The 25,007-nt window shown below is 36.8% G+C and overlaps 1 protein-coding gene across 2 annotated transcripts in view; it reads right to left on the reverse strand.

Moving 5' to 3' along the window:
- COG5 (component of oligomeric golgi complex 5) overlaps nucleotides 1-25,007 on the reverse strand; it is a 175,906-nt gene that overhangs the window by 150,130 nt on the left and 769 nt on the right. The window contains exons 2-6 of one of the 2 annotated variants that reach the window (XM_058864008.1): nucleotides 24,706-24,845; nucleotides 23,689-23,746; nucleotides 20,738-20,792; nucleotides 20,570-20,639; nucleotides 15,481-15,601 (exon numbers count right to left, since the gene is read on the reverse strand). In XM_058864008.1, the coding sequence (XP_058719991.1) occupies nucleotides 15,481-15,601; nucleotides 20,570-20,639; nucleotides 20,738-20,792; nucleotides 23,689-23,746; nucleotides 24,706-24,845 (444 nt within the window). Of the gene's footprint in view, nucleotides 1-15,480; nucleotides 15,602-20,569; nucleotides 20,640-20,737; nucleotides 20,793-22,923; nucleotides 22,978-23,688; nucleotides 23,747-24,705; nucleotides 24,846-25,007 lie in introns of those variants that run through there. The other variant, XM_058864009.1, reaches the window with a different exon arrangement.

Raw genomic sequence — 25,007 nt, forward strand, 5'->3', positions numbered from 1 at the left:
AAGGAATCTGGCCAGCAGGAAGAGGCAGGTGATGCTCCCTCTACTCTTCTCTCATGAGACCCCACCTGGACTGCTGTGTCCTGCCCTGGGGTCCCAACCCATGAAACATGCTGACCTGTTGGAGTGAGTCCAGAGGGCCATGGAGACATCAGAGGGCTGGAGCAACTCTCCAATGAAGACATCTGAGAGTTGGGGTAGTTCAGCCTGGAGAAGAGAAGGTTCTGAGGAGACCTCAGAGAACCTACAAGATGGCTTTTTTACAAAAGTATGTCATGACAGGACAAGGGGGAATGGCTTCAAACTGAAACAGGGCAAGTTTAGATTAGATATTGGGAATTAATTCTTTTCTGTGAGGGTGGTGAGGCACTGGAATAGGCTGCCCAGAGAAGCTGTGGAACCTCCATCCCTGGAAGTATTCAAGGCCAGGTTGGATGGGGCTTTGAGCAACCTGGGATAGTGGAAGGTATCTAAGCTCATGGCAGGGGCGTGGAAGTAGATGGTCTTTAGGTTCCCCTTCCAAACTAAACCCTTCTGTGATTCTATGAAGAGAAACTGTGTGTAAAGATTATATTATGGACATAGAACCTTCTACAGTCGAAATTATTAAAATGGATGTATATAGCTCACCTGCACTTGCATCAAACAGGGATGAAGTACAAAAAAGTGCACATGAAGACAAGTGAAAGATATCTTTAAAAAGATTAATATATTCAGAAGCTTCTAATAAATCTTGCCTCAGTGTTACAGCACACAGTGAAGATTCCAGAGCAGTTTAAATAAACCAGGATAGAAGTGGGAGATTTTTGGTTCAGTCGCTGATTTTTTCTTGTGTCCCAAATTTTTTTTCAGTCAAAAGTTTCTACAACTCTAGTTTGCAAATCAGGTCTGCTAAAACTGGGCAAGGGGGAAATCTTTGAAATAGCAGACAACCTGGCAGAGAAACAGTATGTTCTCAAAATAATAGGAAGTTCCTTCTTTAATGAGGTTAGGTTTCCACATTTTTCCCTGAGATTACATGAAAAAGGTATGAGACCCTTCTGACTTTCAGCTGAAGGTCCACCTTTAATATAACAAAACCGGTAATCAGATTTAGTGCCTGTGAATAATTGAAGGTTGGACCTAAAAGGTGAACATATAAGACAACTAGACTATTTTTGTTTCAAACAATAACTGAAAAGAGTTGATAAAATACTTAAACAATATTTGAAAATTATGTGCATGAATTTGGTGACAAAGAGGAAAAACTGCTCCTGTGAAAACAGCCTATTTTTAAAGCTGTTTCCTATGAAGAATGAAATCTTACTCTACACTTCTCATTACCTTGCGTTACATACAGAAACACCTTCACCTTTTAGGCAAGACAATAGAAACAATAGTTACAGGGATAACTAGTAACAATAGGTACAGGAATACTGGCTCCATCCAGGGCCTGAGCAAAGATTAGTCTTCAGTCTTCACAGCTACTTGGTTACATTTTTTTAACCAGAACTGCCTATACTTTAATCATAAATTAACAGAATAAAATTGGTTATTATGTTTAAGATTTGACCAACCAGTATTTACTTGAGGAATTACAACAAAATTGTGCATATAATCCAATTTTTCAATTATTTTATACTTCTGAATTTGCCAGGCCTCATTTTCCAGTCCTTAGCTCTTGCCATTTCTTTCCCTGTTAATCCAAGAGCCTTTCTGTGGTCCTTTATTTTCTCCCCATGAATGCACCTCTACAGTCTTAATCTTCAAGAAAAATAGCCCACTTAATCGCTCACTGTGACATGCATAATTGCATTTATTCACAGGTAACCACAAAACTGTTTTTATCTGTAGAGCACAATTCCCTACACCATTTGCACAAGTACAGATTTGTTTGACATAGCTGCCTGAATACAAGAACAGAAACAACATTGGTAAAGCAATCCCCAGCAAGGACATGGTCCAATTCCAAAGATTTAGTTTATTTACCCCTGTTCCTCTCTTCTAGCTCCCCCAGTAACAAAATCATCTACTAAGAATGTAGAGCAACTGTGAAGTAAGGAGAATATGGCTTATTTAAATACCCACTTTGGGGAACAATAACTTAAAGGGAGGTTTAAGTCATCTAAATTTATGCACATAAATCTATAATGCATCTACACAACTTCTTTAATCAATTCAATAAGCAAAACACACAAATTTGTTTGACAACATGTATTTTCAATAAAAAGGTAATTGGCTATCATTAATTCAGCTTTACAGACCTGAATTCTTCTTTCAAATGAATTCAACTTGCCTACTATTTTTTGAGTAGTTTTGTATCTACTTGACATTGATCTCAATAGAAATACCATCTCCTTCTGAATGCTGGAACAACACAAGTTGGACTTTCTCCTTCCCCATTCAGTAAGGAATTATAAACTAATGTCTCTGGGAACTTAGCACTTTTTGTGTAACATCCTCGTTAATTGTTGGTATCCTTTCTCTATGGAAGAACATATTAACCTGCCTTCAAAGAGAAAACAAGAGCACTGACAGAAAAATCCTCCTATTCTTATCTTTATGGACAATCTGGAAACAAGTATATTAATACGTTTGTTCCATGATAGGTGTCTTTCTGGTTCCAGTTAGTCATAGATTTTTTTTTCTGCAGTATTTTAAATTTTTCATATCTATACTCTATATTTGCAATTAATGCATTCAGTGGTATTTATACATTGTTGTGCAATGGTAGTTGTTGTCTTTGCTTTGTCACTACACTAGAATAGGCCTTCAGCCAGGAGTACCTTCTTTCTTCATTGCCAAAAAGCCAGTATTGCACAATCTAATATTGTCTTCTCAGCAAGCTTTTAGCTTTCAAGCTTGGCTAAATACATTTGACCCACCTACTGAAGATCCTCTGCAATGGAAAATTAACTCTTTCAAAATGAAACACTGAATACTGGGTCTATTTTATCAGTTTTCCTTATGCATCACAACTTGCCACTCTGGCAACAGGTGGCTTCCAAATCCAACAGGTTTGTTTATTATAGGAGAACACAAAGTACCATTTCCTGTGTTAGAAATGGGTGACTTTTAAGCCCTGGCTGCAGAGGACAAGTAATCTGGGCTCCCAATTCTGTTCTTCCACACATTTCAGAAACATGCAATGATTTGGTTTTTCTGGTTTAATTCAGTGGGTTGTGAAAGTAACATCTTTTGAATTTTGTTAGCTGACTTTCAGATCTATATGCATTTACCGGTAATTCTACCAAAACTTCTCATTCTACTATCCTCAATGAAATTTTCTGAAAATTATTTGCTACTTCCATTATTTGATCTTCTAGTAATCATTCTAATACAATGCTCACTTCTTTCCTTAGTCATCACAAGTGACCTGTCCATTTTATCGATTTCTGTTCTCTCTCACACTATTGCTGAAGCTGTTTGCTCAAAAAGAAATAAAAACTACTCTGTCTTCTCAGATATACAATATTGAAGTGTTATTTCTGAATGAACCATGTTCTTCTTCTGTTCAACCCCTGGGTTACACACTAATAAATGCTTTCAGCAGAAAGACAAAGATCAATATTAGAAACTGCTTCTCAGTGTTATTTCTTTGACCACTAAATGCCTGATTTCACCATTGGCCATAGATAAACAAAACTCAGCTATCCTCAGCCAGCATCCCTAGAAAAAATGTGTGACATTTCTCCACACCTTCCCATGGACATGTGATCATCTATTGAACTCAAACCACCAAGTATGGTCACCTTAACAGATCACTACTCTAGTTCTGGGAGCACTAATCTGCAATTTAGTATTAAATCTCCAACTGTATAAATTCACAGAAAGAGGCAACAGAGAAAGTTATAAATGCCAGTTCCTACCAGAGCTTTGGACAGTGCCTATGCATACTTAGCCAGAAATATAAAACTGCCTTTTCCTTGCAGAACTTCCACCCAGAGTAGAATAGACAACTGGATCCATATTGTTTCAGATGTATCATTCCAGCTGTAAGTGGAACTAGAAAACTAAATCTTTCCATGCTAGTCATTTGTGTCACCAACTTAAGAGCCCTAGCTCTTCACTGTTTACTTAAACTTTTATGCCTGTTGAAATACAGTAAGAATAAACCACAAATTTAGAGATGACATTTCTCTGTTTTGTTGATATCCCTACATTCATTTATTGTTTGGAACTATGTCATTCAACTTGCCTTTTTCTTTATGACCATATTCTCTACCTGTACTCTCTACAATGTATTTATAATTAATGAGCTGCAAAAATATATCTCAAAGACTCACCGCTAACCTCTGTGTACCTTCTTTTCAGTCAAAAATACTTCTTTTAAACTTTGATTTTCATCTTTGGTCTGGTCAAGTTTTATTTTTTTTTTAACTAATACAGAGCTTTTAAAGTCACTGCACAAAAATTACTAGATTCAAGAGCAGACAGAGCTTGCAGACATCTTTTGGTCTTGCTAGTTTTTGTGCATCACCTGGAAACAGAAACCCAGAGCTTTTCTTTCTACTTTTAATTATGTAGTTCTATTGAAAAAGTGTGATGATCCAGTAACAATTCTTGGTCTCAAAACTCAAAGATGCCCTACGATCTGTACTAGTTACACAATCATAACAACTTCAAACCAATTAAAAATTAAAAAAAACTCCCTCTGAATTTGTATTTACCCTGAACACAAGCATTCATAAATACAAGCCTATCTGTGTTGCTGGTTCTCATATCCTTTTCTATCTCCACTCTTACGACACACCTTAGATAAAAAATACAAAAATACTTACTGTTCAAACACTTGAAAAGATCAAAGGGTAAAGTATAAACAAGGTCCAAACTTTGTTGGAATGCCATCCTTCTGGTGGGGAACAAATATGCCTTAACAGCAAAACAGAAACAGGCTTGGTTTAATTTCTTTCTGCTCTATGGGGGATACTTTGAGAAGAGAGCAGAAGGAGAATTTTGTAATTAGAGAAACAGAATATAAGTACAGTTTTCAGGTTTTAGAATGACACATTTAAATTCACTAATTGCAAAATAAACAAACAAAAATTGGAAAAAAAAAAGAACTATGAGACCTGGCCTTTACATTTAAACTTATTAATGAGAAAAGATAGGATGGTGTAACTGCCAAGATGTTCTTCCACAATTTCCCTTTTCATCACTCCTTCTATTCTTCATTTCCAATCACCTCTTCTTTCAAAATTCCAGAGTTCCTTTTTTCAGCATTAGGTGACACTTCAAACCCCAGATATATCCTCTAGCTTGCAAAACCGCAGACCATCTGATGTATTACCAAAGCAAATGGAAAAACACTGCAGTCACAGTAATTTTAAGAAATAAGAATTACTGGCTTAATCTCAAACACTGAACTGAATGTGCTACCAATGCAAACACTATTTGTGCCGCATGTGCCTGTCCATACATAGTTTAAATGCATAATAATTTATCAACTGCATGATGAGTGCAGTTATTCTCCTGTCCTGACAATAATTCATCTCCAAGCAGAAAACACTTTGTGGCAGTCGATCACATTCCCCCTCCCCTTCCTTAGTTTTTGTCCACTATCATTTCTTTCCCCACTGGAGTCCTCTGAACTGTTAGAAGCTAATAAATCAAGAGCTGTCAGGCCCTAGATTGTACCTGTACCTGCTAAAGCCTAGTTTAATGTAATACTGGCCTACAACCAAAACTTCTATACATTAGGTCATACAATAACAGTCATAACTGATCCTAATAATGAAATAGCAGCAATAAGATTTAAGGAACAGATGACAGGGAGTTGGAAAGAGTAAAGCTTTCCAGAAATATAAGGAACAAAAGGTGTGGACATCTGTAACTGAAAAAGAAAAAAGCAAAGGACAGAAAATCAAATACAAGTCTTTGATGGGCCTGGAACACGGATAAAAACTTTTGGAAATACTCCACATGCTACAGCAAAAGCAATTTGAACACACCATAACTAACTTCTGACAGAGCCTTACTACTGGGCTGTCAATAACATATCACTTGGAACAGGTCAACACCACAATAGAAAGTGGAATACTAAACCCATTTTAAAACATCTGACACACAGCCTTCCAACAAAGTCTGTGTGCTCAAGACTAAAATTACCAAATACCTAAGAGTATGGTAAAATCAAAATTTTTAAGTAGTTACAGCCAAAAGATTAATCTCATCAATACCAGAAATCAACTTAATGCTTGCATGAAAAAACAGTTTCACTTAATACGGCAAACTTGAAACTTGTTTGCTGTTGTTTAAAGGAAACTAGGCATGAAGAAATCCCAGAATTACAATTATACTTGGATTCTTTTTCTTGAACTCTATGCATAAAGAAAATTAAATTCCAAACCCTGGTAATTTAAAGGCTATGTTGAAAAGCAAAGTTGCAACAGAATTTTTTTCTTGCATGAATTCAAACTTTAGTCTTTTCTCTCATGTGTCTGTAATTACCTAGTGTCTTCTACTGTCTATCTTTCTAATGGTAAGAAAAAGAATGCATGCCAGAGATTAGGTTAAACATGCAAAATATTTATGTAAAATGCTTTGTCTAACATGAGGTTTCCAAGCTAGGAATCCTAGTCGTAGCAAACCACAATTTAATGGTAAAATCTATATGCTCTGTCTGCCTTGCTCAAAGAGAATAAAGAGGTCTTACACTATTGGCCTCTTAATAATAAAAGATTGGTTTAAGTTTTGAAAGTCATTCTAAGTTAATTTGGTATCCAACAGTCAACAGTTCAAATTAACGAACTTCTTACATACTACCAAGATTCTTCTTTATTTCAAAAGCCAACAAGAAAAAAATTGACCTTCCCACCACAAAGGGGTTTTTTTTTGCCTGGAATATTATAAATAAAATTTGCACATCACATTTTTTGCGAAATCTTCCATCTTATGGTAACAGAATCTCACGAAAAATATAACAAAGCAAAATAAAATCCAACTCAACTGAAAGGAACAACATAAAACTGAAGAACATGGAGATGACATTCAGCTACAGAAAAGCAGAGTATTTTTAAGTCCAGGGCATTTCAGTGAAGGTCTGGCAGTGTTACTGCTAACACCATTGGGGACAATGAAGAAAAATGTTTTAGCAGGATATTTACACTTCCCATGGGTGCAGATGCACCACCTGAAGCAGCAGCACTAATGCAGATGGCTCTGCGCCAGTAATACAATTCAGTCATTCCCAGCAAGACTAATTACCCCAGGCAAAGAGTCATGCAATCAAAGCCATGTAATTTCTATTAATCAAATCAGTTCACTTACCCCTACAGAACAATTGTGCTACACAGATATATGCTATATTACTTTGGAGGACATTAGGTATTGCACAAGGCAGCAAATTGTAAAGCATCTCAGTTCCTAAGCAAAAGCACTATGGAAGCAACATTTCCCTCAAGTTTGAAGCGCGTTGATTCTCATGAGAAACTGTGCACTGTGTAGTAGCAGTGGAATACTTCACTGACATGACAGTAACCAACTCCATCCTCACTTTAACAGCAGTCAACACAAGATCTAGCTTGGCAATCATACACTGTAAATTACTGCTTGGAAAAAGAAAAAAAAAAAGTTAATCACTGAACAGGATACAGGAAGAAGGCGGCAGTGAAAGAGAGCTGCCACAGTATCCATGGCAGATGTTCAGACAGTTTACCATTGCAAGTTTAGTAATACTTGTGTACAGATACATAACACATATTTGAATGCTACTGCAAAAACTGTAGCAGCTAAAATGAAACAGCTTTTAGACAACAATATTTAACCTGAGGAATAAATATTGCAGTCAGCCAATCTGCAATCACTTCAGAGCAAGTCACTGAGTATTAGATAGACTATGCTATTTTAATACTCAATTAATAAGGTACACCTGTGGAAACCACAGGTAAAGGTAATTCCACCTTGCAATAGATAGGGCTAACTGGTATAAAAAACCCCTAGTTTAATACTTACCACTAAAATAACAAATTAAAACTGTTGTTTACTGAATACTAACTAGTAGTGCTTAGTATTTTGATAAATACAAACCAATATTCATCACTCATCCCAAATACTAAAAAACTAAAAGAGAAATAAAGTAACATCTTTCTTAAAAACAGTTGGACAGCTTGCCTTCTTTCCCAGCAAACGGGGGAAAAAAATTAGTTACAGGACACTTACATTCACATAGTCAGTATTACCTTCCTATTCTTGCTCACTGCATTCTCCTAGACCAGACTGACATTAATAGCTTTTGCAGCACTCAAGTAACACAATGAACTATGTGAAGTTTATGTGAATGTCAGTCACAACCAGAAGAGAAGTAATTGTGTCAGATGGTTGAGCTGAAGGTCTTTGAGGAGATTTATCCATCTCATCTAAAGGAATGATAAGAAGAGGCTGAAATGATGGCATGAAATTTCCAGTCACAGTGTCCTAATAATATTCCAGGTGGTATCTGGGAACAATGACCAACAAACCAACTTGTGAAGAACATTCTACATCAAGCATTCCAATAAAAAAACCAAACCAAAACCAAACCAAAAAAGCCCCAACCAACCAAAAAAAAAAAAAAGGGGAAGGAGGGGAAGATCTCCAAGAGACACAAAGGACTGGGAGCAGATCAACTACCAAGTCCTCCTACTTCAAGGCAAAATCATCTCTATCTAATTATCCCTGCTTATTGTAGAGGAGTTGAACTAGATCAGCTTTAAAGGTTCCTTCCAACCCAAGCTATTCCATGACTATATGATTTCATTCCTGGTACACGCTTTGTCTAAAACACTTCTAAAAAGGCTTCAAATACAACTTCACAGCTCCCCTGAAATTATCATTTCTGGTAGAATTCTTTCCTAACATTTTAGGAAAAAAAATTCCTTTGCTTCATTTCAGGCCCATTACTTACTGTTTCAATCACAATGCATATGGAGAGCCACTTACTCCCCATCTGAAAAAACTTTGTTTATCTGAAGAGCATTACTCTCCCTCTCACACCCCTCTTCTCCAAACCAGAGCCACACACTTCCAGTTCCTTCACCCACTGACCATCCTCAAGACCTTCAGCCACCATTGCTGCTGTGCTTAGGAGTTTCTCCAATTAACTTACATCTTTCTTCAACGAGGTGCCTCAAAAGGGACTTGATAATCTGTTTGAAGCATGAACAAAAGATTATTTCCAAGTGCCTTGCACACAACATCCTTCCTCACAAAAATCAGCACAATTGTCAATAATGTCACACTGTTACAAAAACAAATGAACGAGCGGCTTGCACTCAGTTTCTGTGGAACTCTCAACCCTTTCTACAGAACTGTAATCCATACAGTGATTTCTCTTGTTACCCCTCTCAACTATAACTATTTATTGTGAGGACTTAGCACTTGTCTGAAAGAAAAATCAGTAAGACGTATCTCCAATTCACTAAGAATATTCTTCATTCTAATCCTGTTTCCCAGTGTACATTTCCATTCTTCTCTGCTTGATTATTGCTAGGAAATTTAATAAGGATATATGCCATATAACATCACTCAAATCATTAATGAAAATACACGCCAGCTACAGAACACGTTCTAACAACACCCTGCCTGATATATTGCTGGGTAAGTGAACGATAAATGAAGGGTTCTGGGGTACAGCTTTCTCCGAACTTCTGCATACACTGCATGACATTTTCATCTGGATTCTATTGCTGATCCTGCTAGTGTGACACGGTGTCAAGAGCCCTATTTAAATCAATGGTGTCAAGAGCCCTATTTAAATCAAACTACAAGACAGTCATTGATCTCTCTAGTCCCAAGGCCTGTTATGCTGCCAACAAAGAAAATACAGTTGTTAAACAGGATTCATTCTTGATAAAGCTGTGTGTCCTACTATTTAACAGCACTTTTATATAGACTCCAACAAATAATTTATCTGTTCTAGAATTCCTTTGCTTAAGGAAGTCAGGTTACTTTGAATTATCTAAAATAGGTGGTAGTAAGGTCTATTTTGAATAAAACAAGCTCTCCATTACATTCTGGAATCTAATCTCTCCCCCCAGAATTCACAAAGATGATCACTAAGAACAAGGAGATTACTCTGAAAAGCATCTGAGATACATTAGGATGCATATACATATTATTCATATTTGTATTTATGAATATTATAAATGTTTATATACATACATATGCTATTATATACACGTGTATATACATATACATGCTATATATACATACACAAAGGAACATGCTCTCTTTTCCATGAAATAGGCACATCAGCAACAGAGAACAAGAAGGAAATAATACTTTTTAGGCTTATAAAATTTGGGAAGATATTGCTCTATTTAATGACATTTTCAAAGATGAGAAAAACACAGATCATGTTGTCTCCCTCTATCAAGCACTATTTTGTATTAGTGTATGAAACAAACTAGGTGATGAGCTGTAGTACCAAAGATAGCTTCACATCTTTACAATAGTGTTCAGTGGAATCTTCAGGGTACTACATGTAGCAACAATACCGGAAAAGTGCACTGACACAGACAAACCCACATAGTGGAAAAGACAAAGTCACACAATGCAAACCATATTAAGACAGGCATTTTCCTCCTTTCTCCTTCCTTTGTCACTAATTCTACTCTAACAGACTTATCAGCTTTATCCAAACTTTTTTCTTTTTTAAATCGTGTATGATCCATATTGTTTACCCTAGAAAAGTGATAAGTCAAATTTATTTCTAGCCTCAAGAATTTTTAATTTCAAAGATTACTGCTACCATTGTGCAGATGTCACTAGTTCTGGGATATACTTCAGAAGATCAGGCTACCAACACCTATATTACACCAGGTACAAAGAGTCCTTCCAGACATAGCTAAAATTTTTTTTTTCAAATTGTATTTCACCCAGTACCATGTATTACCTAACTAATTTCAGTTTTCTCCAGCCCAGAAACACTTCTTCACAAGCTGTATTTCTTTTAATTTCTCTTAAATCTTGTATTGTGATGGTAAGGCCAAAAAACTGTCCCAGGTAAGTTTTGCTCCCTCCTTATAAATGATTTTGCTGGTTTTAGCAAGGACAGAGTTAATTTTCTTCACAGCAGCTGATAGGGGCTATGTTTTGCATTTGTGCTGGAAGTAGTGTTGACAGCACAGAGATGTTTTCATTATTGCTAAGCACAACTAGAGTCAAGTCCTTTTCTGCCTCTCACCCCACTCCATCAGTGAGGAGGCTGGGAGCACACAAGAAGTTGGGAGGGGACACAGAAAGGTCAGCTGAGCCCAACTGATCCAAGGGATATTCCATCCCATACAGTCATACTCAGCATGTAAAGTTGGGGGAGGAAGGAGTGGGATATTTGGAGTGATGGTATTTGTGTCCACATCTAATGGAGCCCTGCTTTCCAAGGTATTGCTGAACACTGCCTGCCCATTAGAAATGGTGACTGAATTCCTTGTTTTGCTCTTCTTGCATGCCTGGCTTTTGCTTTACCTGTTTTTATATCAGCCCATGGATATTCTCACTTTACCCATCCAATTCTCTGCCCACCCCACCTCCACTCACAGAGGAGCAAGCAAGAGGCTGCATGGGCTTGGCTGCTGGCTGGGGTTAAACCACAACAAGCACACAATACATACGTAGCATTTTCTCCATTTCAGCTACACTTCAATAACTGACCATATTTTGTTATGTCTTTAGAATTATTTAGCTTTAAAGTAAGGTCATAGCTCTATCTTTGCCCATCCTCTCTTAAGTTACATGGAAGGCTATGTTTTCCTGGAATAACATCTATACTGAAGATACCTGAAACTGTACTTTAATAGACCCCTTCTCCTTCATTTTATGACTGCACATCTTAGTTACAGACTAAGCCTGAGTTTACAAAAGAGCAAAATTGTACCTGGTGCAAGAACCTGCGCTTAAATATTATATACTCAGAAGAATATTTAAGCAAACAGATTTACTTGCTGAGACATAAATTATAATACAAGCATATATACAGATGAGGAATTTATTACCATTAAAAGAAGTCTAGGCATTTATACGAATAATGATGACACCATTTATAAGTATTTAACCTGGAAAAGAGGGAAATCCTTTGCTGTCCAAAACTCTGTAACTGACAGATGGAATTAGCCTGTCCACACTTAAACTGGCCTTTCGCTGCACAACTCAGAATTTTTTCATCTCCGTCTGATAAGTTACCAGCCATTGTTAAAGACGGTAATTTCTGTATATCCACATGGAAGACAGCTGATATTTTAATGCCTGCAGAATTTCTTTTGTGAAAGGGAACTACATATAGTGCACCATTTTCTTGTCACATTCTATTGTTTAATCTTGCTTAGGAATGTTTCTTTTTCACTTTATAAAATATTTGTATTTAAATACTACCAAGAAGCATAGTCAGGGCATATAATTCACAACATTAGGCACTGCATGACATCTGAATATTGGCACTCGTTTTACCTATATAAACACTGAATTGGATTGCATTATACAAAAACTTAGCACTAGAGAAACACCTAAGTGCTTATTCTACTTTGCTAGAGAGTCCACAGTATGTTGGAAGGTAAAAGAGTTGCAGAAGTCTGGGGTTTAATTTTCTATAAATATATATATACACATACAGACACAGAACTCACTTTTAATCTCTAAAACTACATAGGAAATTAGGTTTTCTTTTTACTGTGCCGAAGTGTGAAGTTAATTCCAAAGAATGTGAAACTCCAGCACAGAGGAATTTCAGATCCACTTCAGCTCTAAGTAGAGATCTCAGTCAAAATATTACCAAATGCTTTAAGAGAAAGCATGTTCCTAACATCATAAACTGAAGCTGGAGATCTGCAGACTACTAGCAACTTTAGGCATCCAGAAAAAACCCACTTCTCAGTAAAAGCTACTGTTTCTTTTACTTCCTCTAACTGACCCCATATTTCTGCCTAATTCAAATATTTTGTATGTTTACCATAGCCTTTCCCATCACTGCAAAATAAACTTCAATACACAACTAAGTAAAAGTTGTGATTGAACTAACATAGATTAGCTACAGGAATATATGTTAAATACATACCTAAATGCACACATTTGCGTCCCCCAAACATACACACAGAGGTAGCAGTACAGAAAAAAAACTTGACAGTTATCTCAAGATTCTACCCAGAACACCTTAGAAGCAATGGAAGGTATCTTCCACCACAGCAGGTACAAAGCTTTCACAGTAATATCACAGGGCCGAGTTTGACAAAGCAGAAATTGTTATTCTGCACCACATGTACAACAGAAAGGTAATAAACAATGGAATGATTTTTTCTTTGAATGAGAGATGAAAGGGATATTCAGGAATATCTGGCTGAAACCACAGATCAGTATTCATCTTGGACATGAAAGCAAGCCTCTGTGACACAGAGGTCTCTATCCAATACCAGGCTTTCACACCACTCATGTCTACCATCTACTTACTGCCATCAGATGCTGCAGTTATTTCCCCAGGCCTCCCAAAGCTTTCCTATCTCACCAACTGAACTGCCAGCGCCCAGTGCAGTTCCCCATGCTTCCCACCCTCCTGACACCACAGAGCACTACATCACATTTCCTATCTTTTTGAAGCACAGCACTTCCACAGCCTTACCCCAAGCCACCACATCCCAAGTGCTCTCCTGCCACACACCACCACCACCTCTCTGCTAGAGATCTCCCACCCATCCCAGTGCTTCCCAAGTCCAGAAACACAGCACAGCACTTCCCCAGCCACATCCCATACCCCAGGCTCCCTGCTGCCTTCCCGCTGCCCCCCACAGCAGTATCCTGACCCTGACCCATGCTTTCCTCCCCCTGGAACAGAGCCACTGCACACCCAGCAATCACTGCCTCTCCACACAGGACAGACACCTCCAATCCCCTGCACCAGCAGCTGCTCATGGAGATGTTCCCATCCACCCAGGTGCTGGGAGGCACAGCCAGCTGGGAAGCAGGAAGAATTCAAACCAGCCAAGGTGGGCAGTAGAGGTTGACAAAGGACAGACAGTCAGAAATGAAGGAGGGATGCAGATGGAGAGGTAAGAGAGAAGAAAGGAAGAGATACCAGAAAATATGATGAAGATAGAAACGACAGCCGACAAGGTATTTTACCAGGCCATAAACTATCCAGAACTAAGAAATTAAGGACCACAAGCCTTGGCTACCCCCATGGACTGTAGGATCCAATTCAAAAGGGTTGCCTAAGGGGACACATCTCCCTTTATCTTTAACAATAATTACTCAGACTTTGCTAAGCTTCAGGAAAAGACCAAATATTTGAAAACAAGAAATTCAAAAGTCCGTGGCACTTTGACAAAAGAAAGTGCAAGCTCTTTTTTTCTAAATTGTGAAACAAAAAAATGTAAAGAGGAAGAAGAGTAGCAAGAAAGAAATCCTAAAAACTACACTAAACATCTCAGATTTTACCACTAAATTGTACTAATTCATTTAATAGGATCTAGCACCCAAATTAATCCTACAACACCTGCAATCCAGGTAGTTAACAAACAGCATTATTTTATACATTCTGAAGACATAATGGTAGAGCAAAATGGAAAGTAAAAAGAATCAGAAAAAACATTCTACTTTACAATGATACAATTGGTACTTAAGTGCTTCAATCAGATTGATATACTATATAAATATATAAACTATCTGTTTGTAACACAGCATCTACTGTGTTTTAAGTCATTGTCTAATATTTTTTTGATCACACAGTATAAAAAGAGCAGTAGTGACAAATACGCAAAATAAACTTCAGGATGATTCTGAATGTTTGATAGTTCAGCCCTCCCACAACCTATTTTTGGAAGCTGGAATTTGAATACCATTAAATCAGAGGAGAAATAGCTGGCAAGATACCACATACAACACCACCAACTGATCTCCAAGACTAATGGGATGCTCCTCAATGCATCCTGCAGCACAGTGTGGAATTTCCCAAGCTAGCTCAAGTACAGAAAACATTCTAACAATGTAACTTGAGCCTTCATGAGAGCTACCTCGTTATTCTTCCTAGAAGCAAATAAAATAAAGGGTAAATTAGTCACTACTGCAGCAGAACATTTCCAGTATCTGAACTAGGTTAGGTTTCTGTGTATCATATCACCTACGGCTTTTATAAAAGTCACAGGGCCAATGTCTTTATTTTAGGACTTAAACTGTAATTTAAACTATACCTTACCATAGTGCAATGTCTCCCAAAAGCTAGATATATATCTTCTGCCTCTGAGGGTGTTTCATAGAAACATAAACCAGTAAGGAGTTGCTTCACAAAAAAATTGTTGCTCAAAAGAACACAAGTCATTATCATAGAATTTTCACGTTATTAAATACCCATATCTAGAGAAGTCACATGAAAAAATGTAAAGGACTAGTAAGTTCTGTCCATGCCATTTCTCAATTTAAATCAGGAAGCAGAAAGCAAGAACCACAGTAAAAAGTTTTGGGTGTTTCTTTAAGTCAAACACTAGCGTGAGTCATGAGAGCACAAGCTAAAAATGTATCTAAAAGTAATTAAGAAGGACTCACCAAGTTCATTGAGACTCTGGGCAGCTTTTGTTATCTCTCTGCTTCCTCCTTGCAGCTGTCCTTGAAGTCTCTTACTGAGATACAAGATGCGTATTATCCTCCGCAGCAAGTCACAGGCAGCCTGCAGGGACATTGTGGCATTAGGGGATATTATCAGTACATTACAACCTCATAACACCAGTACTCAAATGTGGAAACAACTTAACCAAAAAAGGAAATGTGAATGTGAATAAAAACAAGGAACTTTAGAACACTGAAATCCATTTTTTCCAAAAATTTTTAATATGATTCTATGTCCCATAGACCAAGACTTTCAGAAGCTGCTAATTACATTCATGGGGTTACTGAGATTCTGTCACTACCCACACAAAAAACAAAGGAAACTCAGAATCCTATGACAGAGGCATGTTCTCTTTTTAATTAGAAGTGAGCCTTTACCTTGTGCATCTCTCCTTAATACTCCTCCCCTCTTTAAGCTTTAGCAAAGTTAATAAGTTGGCTTTGCCAATCAAATACTCATCCAAAAGAAGCAAAATGGCACTTACTTCAGAAGACAATAAAACTTAAAAGACTAAATTGTTATTACAGATATTGACTCTTATGGTAGGCATATATGGAAAAACTAATTCTCAGCAGAACTTTCAGAGGCCAGTTACCTTCATTCAGACAATTGTTAGTTCATTCTTTCATGTGCTTATTAAAATACATGGCATTCTTGTTTAAAAATTAGGAATGTGGACATATACATAAATTCTTAGGAACCATATTCGTGTGTTTTTGTTAGCACCAAATTAGAATAACAGGCATTGCTGACATCTGAATCAAATATAATAGTTTCATAGCTTTTCACTCAACTAATATATTGAAATACATGCAATGGGAACAGCAACTTTCTGGAGTGGGTAACAACTAAAATAGAATTCAGAAATGCAACTCAGATTTCAGTACAGTCATAGGTACAGTCCAACATTTGCAACCTGATTAACAAGGGTGGCAAGTCAGAAATTTGGAACAAGTATGACATAGTTGTTTGGAGTTATTTTCCCTGGTACTGAAAGCAAAGTCTCCTGAAATATTAACCTCAGGGATATCAAAATTAATTTAAAATAATTTAAAAAAATATTTAGTACCCAACAAGACTTAGAACCTCTTTTTCAGATTCAAGTTCATTTATGGAAAACTAATGTTGAAGTGCACATATGAAAACATGTACAAGTGAATAATTTCAACCAATATCCACAGCAGACAGTACAACCTGGCAGTCTCTTCCCTACGCCAGCATAAACAAACAAATCCACAAATATTTATAATTCAATTTCATTAAACATCTAGACAGAACAAAAAGGAAAAATTAGAAAAAAATCCACTGAGGCAAATCAGGGAAAGCCCAGTTACTCTGACTGCTTTGGGCTCCCTATCACAGTCTGAAGTGCAAGTTTTCGAAGTGTTCTGTGACAACTTAACCACATGATTTCTATTACACTTAGTGAGAACTAAGTGGGGCTTATCCTGCTTTGAGAGACTAATGTATCAGTTTTTATTAATTCATTTCTTTAATTAGAAAAATCTTGATCCACATATCACTTTCATATCTGTGAACTAAATTTCTGCAAGATAATCAAAAATAGCTTTTAATATAGAGCACTATGCTTCACCAAATAAGAGGGCATAGTATTGCTACTTATATATATATATAAAATATAATAATTTGTGTACCTCTGTCTATTTTTTTTCCCCAGGAATTCACCTTCTGTTATTTTTGAACCATCTTTTACTTTACAAGCCAAAAGATTATTTCTTTTTCATTGAATTGTTACTTATTATTTCCTGTCCGAAGAAACAATCTTTTAAAAGAGAGTAAGAGATGGGAAAAGTAACATTTAGATACAAGAGCAAAAAAAAATTGTTTTAATTTCTATCCCTGGGAATTAGTAGGAGGAAAAAAATCCAAAGACACTGAAGATGCACTCTAAATTTTGTAGTGATTTCTACTGCACTGTACCGTTGAGAAAGATTCTATTTCTCTCAAGTGTTTTCATTTATGTGAGCTGTCCAACTTAATAAACACCCAGACAAAGCAAAAGAATGCTATATATAAGGACATATAACAGAAATAAGGAACTGTATCTAATGGTGGAGCTGTTCACAGATGCCAGACCCTCTAACCTGACTACCCACATAACAGAAGTCTGAATTAATTCAGGAAACATTCCCTCCCTGAGTTGATCAATTATGCTTTTATAAAGGAGATGCTTTCATCCAAGAAGGAACGAATTCTACTGTTCAAGCAAGAATTAATTTGGAAAAGGTCAGCAGCCCCAGTTAGTCCAAGTCATTTCAAGTAAAATTAAAAATAAACCCCAATTCTGTTCGAGATTACATATCAGCTGTCTCCTGAAATTTAAAGCAACATGTCAATGACAACAGAAATTATTTCTACAATTTTACAATCAAAGAGTCTTTTGATTTCGAATTTTAAAAAATTACTGAAAGAAGACTTAACTATAAAGAGTCACATAAAAATGTGCCAGTGTGTAGCTCATGTATGCAAGGTAACTGAATGTATATATTTTGTTGTTTATAAAGCCTGAAGAAAGAGGAGACAGTCCACTATCTTCAGACTACATTTACTATTTATTTATAGTAGCATCATGAAGACATCTGCTAGTGGTAAATAAAGTCAGAATAACTTCAAAATACAGAATTATTACATTTTTTTTTAATGTTTTGCTCTAATAAAGTTTTTTATACACCAAGACACTGAAACTAAGAGACCATGTAAAAACACTCAGTTAAACAAAACTGCAGAGAAAAGAACCCTCTGAAGGACAAACTCCCGTCTACACATTTCAGCTGGTAACAACTCCCACTTAAGTGATCGACTATGAAAAGAGTCAGAAGAGGAGAGTGTGATTTAAAGCAGGAAGTGAGCTTTCTGAGTCTGCTGCTGCCTTGGGATGCCATGAAGCTCTAAGAGCAGAGCAAGACAAAAGATGTACAAGCACATAGGAGAAATTTAGAATTCAGGACTAGATTTGAAGTTTAACAACAAACTTGCAGTGAGAATGTTTAGGAAAAAGCCAGACTATATTAAAAACAATTAAGGATGGCAAAACCTAGCTTTATGCAAGTCAAATATTCCTTCAGTTAGTCAGCAGTCCCACAGCAATCAATGCAGAGGTATTAAATAAGGTATTAAAATAACACCATCATAAGTACAAGAGGCACTGATACATTGTGCATTCCAGCAAAACACACCTGCCAACCCTACAGATTTTGACAGAAGGCAACCTCTTTTACCATCTTTTTCTACCAATTGTACATCCTCTGATAAAATTCCTAAATTTGTCAATTCCCAAACCACAAGTCTTGCATTTGGGAGCAATTTCACATTGTAAGCCCTGCCATCACCAGGAATTGAATTGCTTGCTGTGCTGTGCCCCTCCTTCCTCAACAAACAAATCCCCCAGGTAAAGGACATCCCAGCAGTGCATTTCTAGAAGGCTGGAGAGCTGAGATTTGACTCAACTCTCTGTAAATTCAGCTTCATTTATTAATTCAGGTGTCCTGACCTTCAACTCCACCCAGCAGTGTAGTGCAATATAAAGTACTCACAAAGTATCTGCCAACACAAGAAGAGACAACAGCTCTTGCGCTGGGAGTCTGACTCTCACTGGCATAGAATCTGGAATCATCATTCCCCTTTCTACAGTGATGCTAAAAGAGCAGCCTGCCAGGCTCCCGCTTACTCTGCACCTTTTTTTTCTGATTTACAGCAAAAAAAGTCAGATATTACAAATCCCCTGGCACAGCCTGAATAATGCTGACCCTGGATAGATGCCACTTTCAACCATGTACAGCTAAGAGGAAGCATCCAAGAAATGCCTTCTAAGTTGAGGGACTCATTCTTCTCAGACATCCTTCTGCAGTCTAACTTTCTGTATGGGCAGGGTAGAAATGATCTTCATCTTTAGCCCCCCATTCCCACAACTTTTTCTAGATGCACAACACACATCAGAGAACAAAAAAATCTGCACCTAACCTGCCACGTGGAAGTCATGGGACTTCTGGCAAGTGGCAGTAACAGTAACAGCTGGAGCTGAAAACAACAGGAGAAGCATCTGGCCAAACTGGCTGCACAGAGTGTTAAGAGCTCCCTGCTGAACTTCACTGCTAGTGAAAGTACCATAGAAAATAGAAGTTCAGCCAAGAGATAGTGCAGCTGCTCCACCAGTCCCCTGGACTAGAAACTGCATGAGTCTGCAGCTTCATCTACTCTACAACAGCAGTCACTTGCAGATGGCAATCTACTTGAGCACATATCCACAGCTCAAAATTCAGGTAAACTTGCAAAGACAAATAGTTCAACCAATAACCCACTAAGCACTTGTGAGGCTGGAGCTGTGTTGCATTTCAAACCATAAACTTAATAGAATGCAGATACATGACTCCTGAAGATCTATGGAAAAGTTTTCAATTACTATAAAATCATCAATGGAAGTGTTTAACACTTATCTCACCACCATTGTGATATTCTGTAACAGACGTCTACATTCTTCTGTAGACTCCACTTACATTTAAAAGGCAGAGACAACTATGCACCTGGCCTTACAAAATTCCACAACCACAAATACCTCCTTAAGCATTTTGACTTTTGAAGAAATTTGAAAGAATTTTGAAAAAATTAATTCCCAAACTCTTTATTAAACTGCAGCAAAGTCTGTATTAACTTAAGGGCAAAAAGTGTCTTCTACACAACAGCACTAAAACATTAAATACCAAAATAACACTAACATTTATGAGAATTTAATTAATCTGTGCTCAGATAACCCTCCCCTCTCTTTCCTCCATCTCTACAAAAACTCAATTAGCTAGTGCAAAGGTCAATTTCCTATTTTGCAATTTCCAACTTTCCTACTAAGCACTTCTCAGTAGCCCTTGAAGAGACATAAATATTGATTCTCAGAAAAATACCTGACAATGAACTACAGGCTACTGGAGTAGAAAAATTGTACATATGTCTGACAATTGTGAAATAACACGTGTTCAAAAAGAATTTTTTAAAAATACGATTTTTAATGCAACTTACTTGAAGTTTTGCTAGCTGAGCTGTGCGAGACACTATTTTGTTGTAGGGGTCAATGATTTTGACTCTAATTCTAAAAATAAGATGAGAAAATTATTTATAGCAGGGTTAATAAACAGCATTACAGAACATAAGAATTTATACTTTCTAATTGCATAATGAATGTCATACCTATCAACAGTGCTTTGTAGAGCACCAATTCTAGTTTGCATCATTTGGAGTACACCTGCAAAATAAAGCAGATTTTTTACATGGAACACTCATCAGCTATAGAAAGAGTTTTTCTTCAAATCATGGTAACTACTGCAGACTACTTTAGCATAAACCAAAAACAATTTCCCCCTTTATATCAGAGCATCAGAGAGACCAAAATTGGTAAGCATATTGGGTAAATAAACTGAGCAGGTCACTTACTGAATGTTATGGAAAATGTATTGGTAGAGAACATAAACCCACAGAATAAATATCACTCCAAAATCCATCATTTGTGAAATTTAAAATAATAGTTAAAGGATGCTACTTTCTAAGAGAATGTTGATCTTCAGTTCAAGTTATATAACCTGATATAAACACCTGAACATAAAAATGGCATAACCTATTTAACACTATTTATTTAACATAGAGACTAGGACAAAGAGGATTGAGAAGATAAATAATTATATTTCAAGGTTTTCTTCCCGGGCATAAGCATCTTTAGCAAAAAGTAAGGTATCAATGCCATTATAAGGTCATCTAATTTAGATTACAAGCAGAGCAAACTCCTGTAATCATGTTTGTTCCACATTAGTTTGGCAATGCAGCACAAGGAAAGCCAACAAGCATGCCTGTTCTTTCCTTGGTAAATTGCAAACAAAGTAGTAGGGGACAGGAGTCATTTTTGCAATACAGAATCAGCCTGCTGAGAAGTTAATTAAGTTAGACAAACCCAGGCCTATGAAATTATTTTTGTTCCAGTTACTGTTAGCGTTCTAAAACATACTACATTTTTGTAAAGCCCTGTTTACAAGCATGTCATCATTAAATTAGATAAAACTGCAGCATGACAGAGTAAGATGGAAGACAAACAAAACTACTGCTAATAGTTATATTCAGGTTGTTCTGTACTGTGACTATCTCAGTCATTTTGTACAGATATGAAAATTCTTGTCTTCTCCATATTTTAGAACTATAAACTTACCTTAGTAACAGGCTCATGTGTTCACTGTTACTTATACATGGTATGGCATGCAATAGATCACGAGGATGAAGATATGAAATACAGTGAAAATCTGGAAAAATAGGCTGCACTGTCTACCCTACACTGCAATAATGGGGGAGGGCCAGTGGCACAACACTGCTGCATCTATGGCTGCAATATTTATTGCTATTAAGCATACAACAGCCCTCCTCCCAGGGGACAGAATAAGGATGGGTGAAAAGGCACGCTCCCTCCTCCAACTGCTCTGGAAGATACATCGTGATATAATTTGGCCTATCTTAAAATAACAGGTAGCTCAAGATATCTACTGAACTACCTATAGACAGAAAAGAATATGTAGACCAGAGCTGTGTACCATTAAAAGAAGTGCACAGGCCTAAAAAAGAAAAGACTCTACAAGCTGGGTGTACTAATTTGAAAATGTTTAATGAGATTCACTTTCACACATCCAAATGACTATGCTGTGAATTAGCTCCATAATCTTCACTTGCTAACTCACTTGATAAATATACCAAGAGCTATGCATTTCTAACTTCACAATTAAAAAATCTGTTGGCATTTATCTTTTCTTTTTCTTACAAATCTTGACTCAGTGTTTCCTTTAAGAGCATAACCCTAAGTAAATGGGAAAATTTCAACAAATTTGAGGTGAATTGAATTTTATGTTTACTTTGCCATATTAGTTGTAAAATATGCATTATTTACCACACCTGCTTTTAGAAATGTTTCCTAACTGACTAGTTGTTTTGAAGTACATTGTTCTTTTCTCAGAGAAATTTTAGGAAGGAATGCATTCAGACAAAAACCATCATTTCAGAAAACAGAATTCCACTGAGTACAAAATGCTGAAGATTGTTACCGGGAGGTATTTATTAATCACAAGATTGACTACACATTCCTGACTATTTCTTATTTGGAGAATGGGCACATATTTCAGTCTTTTATGCTTGATTCTCCAACTGTGTAAAAAGTTATTCAGAAGCTACCATTACTAGATTAAATAGCCATTTTTTTAATTTCACAGCTATATGCAATTACTGACACAAAACTGTGTATACCCAAGCAGCTCCAAAGACTAAGGATATAACTATCAGTAACCAGAAACTCTGGTTATGCCAAAACGTGAAAGCAGAAAAAGGAACAAAGATAAATTACTTACCAAGTAACAAAGGGGAAAATGGAACATGCTATAGAGATTCTAGCATGTTACAGAGGTAAATATCTGTCTGCACAAAAAAACACAATACCAAACCACGTGACATTCTCAGCAAAGTGACAAAGAGCAGAATGGCAGGTTTAATGAGCTCCTGGCACAAGAACAATATACTGCAACCATCTTCTAGTCAATGGTTCCAAAGCAAGGCCTTTGAAAATCAGCAATTTATGTTAAAATCCACATCTCAAACAGAAGAATAAAACAAAAGTATGTATTTAACTTAGTAGCCCTTTACTAGTAAAAAATATCTCAACACAGTTCAGATTATGTGTTATAGCCTCTTTGGTTAAGATCTGCAAACTATGGAACACATGCATACGCAATGGAAAATTGGTGCTTATGGCAACAGATGGCCACCAATACTGCAACAAAATCAGGCGTATTTAGAAAAATATATTAAAAGGTCAAAAAAGGCTTTATTGCTAAAGTTGCTCAGAACATAATCAAAATACATTTTCCTGTGAAGCAGCTACTCCAGAGAAGTATCAGCTAAATCTCCTTGGAGCTCCATCTACTGTCATAAAAAAAAAACAACTGAACAAAAAAAAATCAGAAAACAGCAAACCAAAAAGCTGCCACATGTTACTCCTCAGAAATCAGATCTGGAGCTTTAACACTGGGGGCCAAAGTTGGCAGTGAATGATGTTCCCTGCACAGATCGTGCTTCCTCCACTGTAAGCACAGCCAGCATAATATAACAATATCTACCTTCCAGGGATTCAATTCCAGTAGCTTGGGCCAACAAATCTTCATGTCTTGCAACAACCTTAAAAAAACAATATAGAAATCAAAAGAGAAAAATAGGGACATGAGCCTAAAAGAAGTATTAAATTTATTACCATCATTCCTACATTAGGCATTTAAGTATCAGCGTCCCTACATTAGCCAGATACAGGAAAAAGCAGGTACATCTTACAGGAGAAAGGGTTTTAAGAATACAAGGTATTTTAATTCACAAAAGTAGCAAGCTCAGAATGAGAAGAGGGTCAGTAACTAATTAAGATGTGCATCAGAGCTGACATCTTAATTAAAGCCAGCAGAGCAATCACATTTCAACACATCTTCATATTTAATAACAGCTGTAAATGTGAACTTACTAATCACACCATAACATATGTTAATTTTTTTCTATTTATGACATTTATAAACTAGTTCCCAAAGAACTTATCAACCGGAGCAGGGGGAAGGAAGAAGTAGGTTTTGAAACTACACACAAACTTAGCAAGTGTTCTCCTTGTAATGTCTACTGTGGATTTATGATTCCTGCATAGAAAAAGCGTTTTTCTATCTAAAAAGCCTTTCTGAAGGTATAGAAGCATGTTAACATAGGTTATATCTGCCTAGTTCAAAGGAAAGTCTTAGGGTTTATGTTACTCTTCAGCACACAATGTAAGGGTTCAAGTTCTCTCTGTCCTCTCACAATGCCATGCTGAAACATGGCCTCAGGTGTTTTTGATAGTTGACACAATCATTTGGAAAGAGTCTTCCATCTACCAAGAAAGAGTAAAAAACTGAAACAGTACATGGCTGCCTGATAGGAGTACTGAGTGTGGGCTTAATTGAGTTGCCAAACTCACTACTAGTTTAGCTGCAAGTTGTACCTTTAGTAACTGCTTGCAACACTGGGCAACTTCACAAGTGACAAGTTTGTAAGATAACTAAGTTTTTGACTAGTTTATATCATTAACCCCATATATAATAATAACAGGTATGCTTTAAACTTACTTGTAAATGCAGCTCTTTATCCAACTGACTGATACCTTGAGCAAGTTTAGCCAGTTGCTCAGCTATCACAGCCTGATGGATGGACTGGGAAGTGTAAGCTTTCACATCAAAGTCTTCTCTGAAGAAGTCAGCATAACATTCTGAAAAAGCATTTAGATTTCATATTCACAGTTCAGAAGAATTAAATAATATCTATAGCCCTACAGTGTACAGTTGTCTGACCTTCAATTTCTTCAGTGTAACCGTGAATGTTCTTTATATCATACAGTACAAGCATCCAAAGAGACCACAATCATGAGAAC

This window comes from Poecile atricapillus, chromosome W, assembly GCF_030490865.1.
Source record: "Poecile atricapillus isolate bPoeAtr1 chromosome W, bPoeAtr1.hap1, whole genome shotgun sequence".
NCBI lineage: Eukaryota > Metazoa > Chordata > Aves > Passeriformes > Paridae > Poecile > Poecile atricapillus.